At 43.7% G+C, this 1848-nt stretch overlaps 1 protein-coding gene across 1 annotated transcript; it reads right to left on the bottom strand.

Annotated features, from left to right (window-relative positions):
- Positions 1-349: 349 nt before the first annotated feature.
- LOC107580426 (ankyrin repeat domain-containing protein 24-like) lies at positions 350-1588 on the bottom strand (the record flags this gene model as incomplete). Its single annotated transcript, XM_016266135.1, has 3 exons — positions 1322-1588; positions 1067-1243; positions 350-511 (listed from the first exon to the last, which is right to left on the bottom strand). Coding segments are annotated over exons 1-3 (606 nt in total), but the record flags the coding sequence as incomplete, so codon positions are not given.
- Between the last annotated feature and the right edge of the window lie 260 nt (positions 1589-1848).

The following is a 1848-nucleotide window of genomic DNA, read 5'->3' as shown; positions in this document are numbered from 1 at the left end:
AGGAAAAAAATGGTTCTTTTCACTGAAAGTTTTTTTAGGGAAGCAAAATCGGTTCTTCTACACTCTTAAAAATGAAGGTTCCAAAAGGTGGTCTTCACAGCAATGCCACAGAAGAACTTTTTTTGGTTCCCCAAAGAACCTTTCCTTGAACAGCTCTTAAAAGAACCATTAGTTTCTTCATGAGAAGACCATTATAAAAATCAGAAGAACTTTTTTTCCACTATAAAGAATCTTTTGTGCAAGGTTCCAAGGATCTTAAAGGTTCCTCATGGAACCATCAATGCCCATAAAGAACCTTTATTTTTAAGCGTGTAATTATCAATAAGGCTGGTAAAGCGAGGAGCGTTACGCTCACCTGGAGTTGCTGTGTTAATGAGGTTACACGGTTCTGCAGTGCCAACTGTTGTCCAGGTATCCCTGAGGATGGTGGCGATGGAGAACGTGCCAGTGGAGGAGTCAAAGCCCCCAGAGCCTCCTTCAGACGAAAAACCTCCTTAGACAACTCTGTGATCTGCAGGGAGACGGTAAGAAAGCGGAAAAAGAAAGAATCAAATGTCCATATCATGGATTTTTACATCATTCACAGTGATCTGTGAGAATGGACAGGCGCTAAAGTGTTATTTGGATGGGATTTACTGACACGATTCTGATTGGTGGAATTTTTTCCAGAATTATGGGTAATGTAGTTTTTCACCACTAATTCCACTACTGAACATGATTATGTACTGATGACTTCAACAAATATATATAGCATCGATTACAACCTTGTAGCTCACACTAGGTCTTTTTATGGTTTATAAGTTGTTGTTAAAAATCAATTCCCCTATTGAGAAAATGAATGGGATTTTGCTTCTAGAACCCGACTGCTGCACTCTATTCACAACTCCTCTCCTGTGGCCTCATGGGATAGTCAAGTGTCCATTAGATGTGCACTTCAGAGTCTCACTGGAGATCCAGGTACTTATCGCCTACTGTTTTATCAATACTGTGAATTCGGACATACTACGGATTGTATAGTATGGAAGTAGGCATATTCGGATACAGCCCAACTTTTTCCCCCTCACACCTTGCGGTCTTTCTCCTTGATGAGCCCCTGCGAGTCTTGGATGTCCTGGTGCAGCTGTTGAATGTGGGTGGACTCGGCCTGAAGATCCGCCAGCTGCTTTTTAACTGCCTCCAGCTGGGATTCAGCCACCTGACGCTCGCTCTTATTAAATAAAGCCTCCCGCTGCACCTGGAACACCTGTGGAAGGAGACTTTTTATCATGTGCAAATAGGTGGAGTGGAAACTGTCATAAACAACATCAAGGACAACACACACCTCAGTGCATGTCTTCTCGTGCTTGCGTGCTAGATCGGCTAACTGGGCCATCAGGGTATTGATCTCAGCCTGTAGGGAGAGTCTCTGGGCCTCATGGTCTTCTTTGGACACCAGTCCCTGGTCTAAAGCTTTCTGCGATCGCAGCTCTTTCAGTTCCGTCTCTTTTTCACTCAGAGACTCCTGAGCCGCTCTTGCACTCTGCCGACTCTCCTCTAGAGAGAGCTCTAGCTCTGCCTGAAGTGAGGAAGAATCAAGCTCAGAAACCATAGTTCAAGGGTGTCCAAACCTGCTCCTAGTGGGTCAACGTCCTGCAGAACTTAACTCCAACTTGCCCCAACACACTCCTTAATTAGGGTTGGAGCTAAACTCAGGACACTGCAGGACAGTGGCCCTCCAGGACCAGGAATTTTTCTATGCATAGAGAAAAAAGCATTTCTGCAGTATTAGCATTTATTCTATTCCAAATGCGTGTTTTTACTTCAGTGAATCAATTCTTACAGATGAGTGCTTTGTGAATCATTTTGAAT

This window comes from Sinocyclocheilus grahami, unplaced genomic scaffold, assembly GCF_001515645.1.
Source record: "Sinocyclocheilus grahami isolate Dianchi unplaced genomic scaffold, SAMN03320097.WGS_v1.1 scaffold33228.1, whole genome shotgun sequence".
Taxonomy (NCBI): domain Eukaryota; kingdom Metazoa; phylum Chordata; class Actinopteri; order Cypriniformes; family Cyprinidae; genus Sinocyclocheilus; species Sinocyclocheilus grahami.
This window is presented reverse-complemented; position numbering and strand designations above follow the sequence as displayed.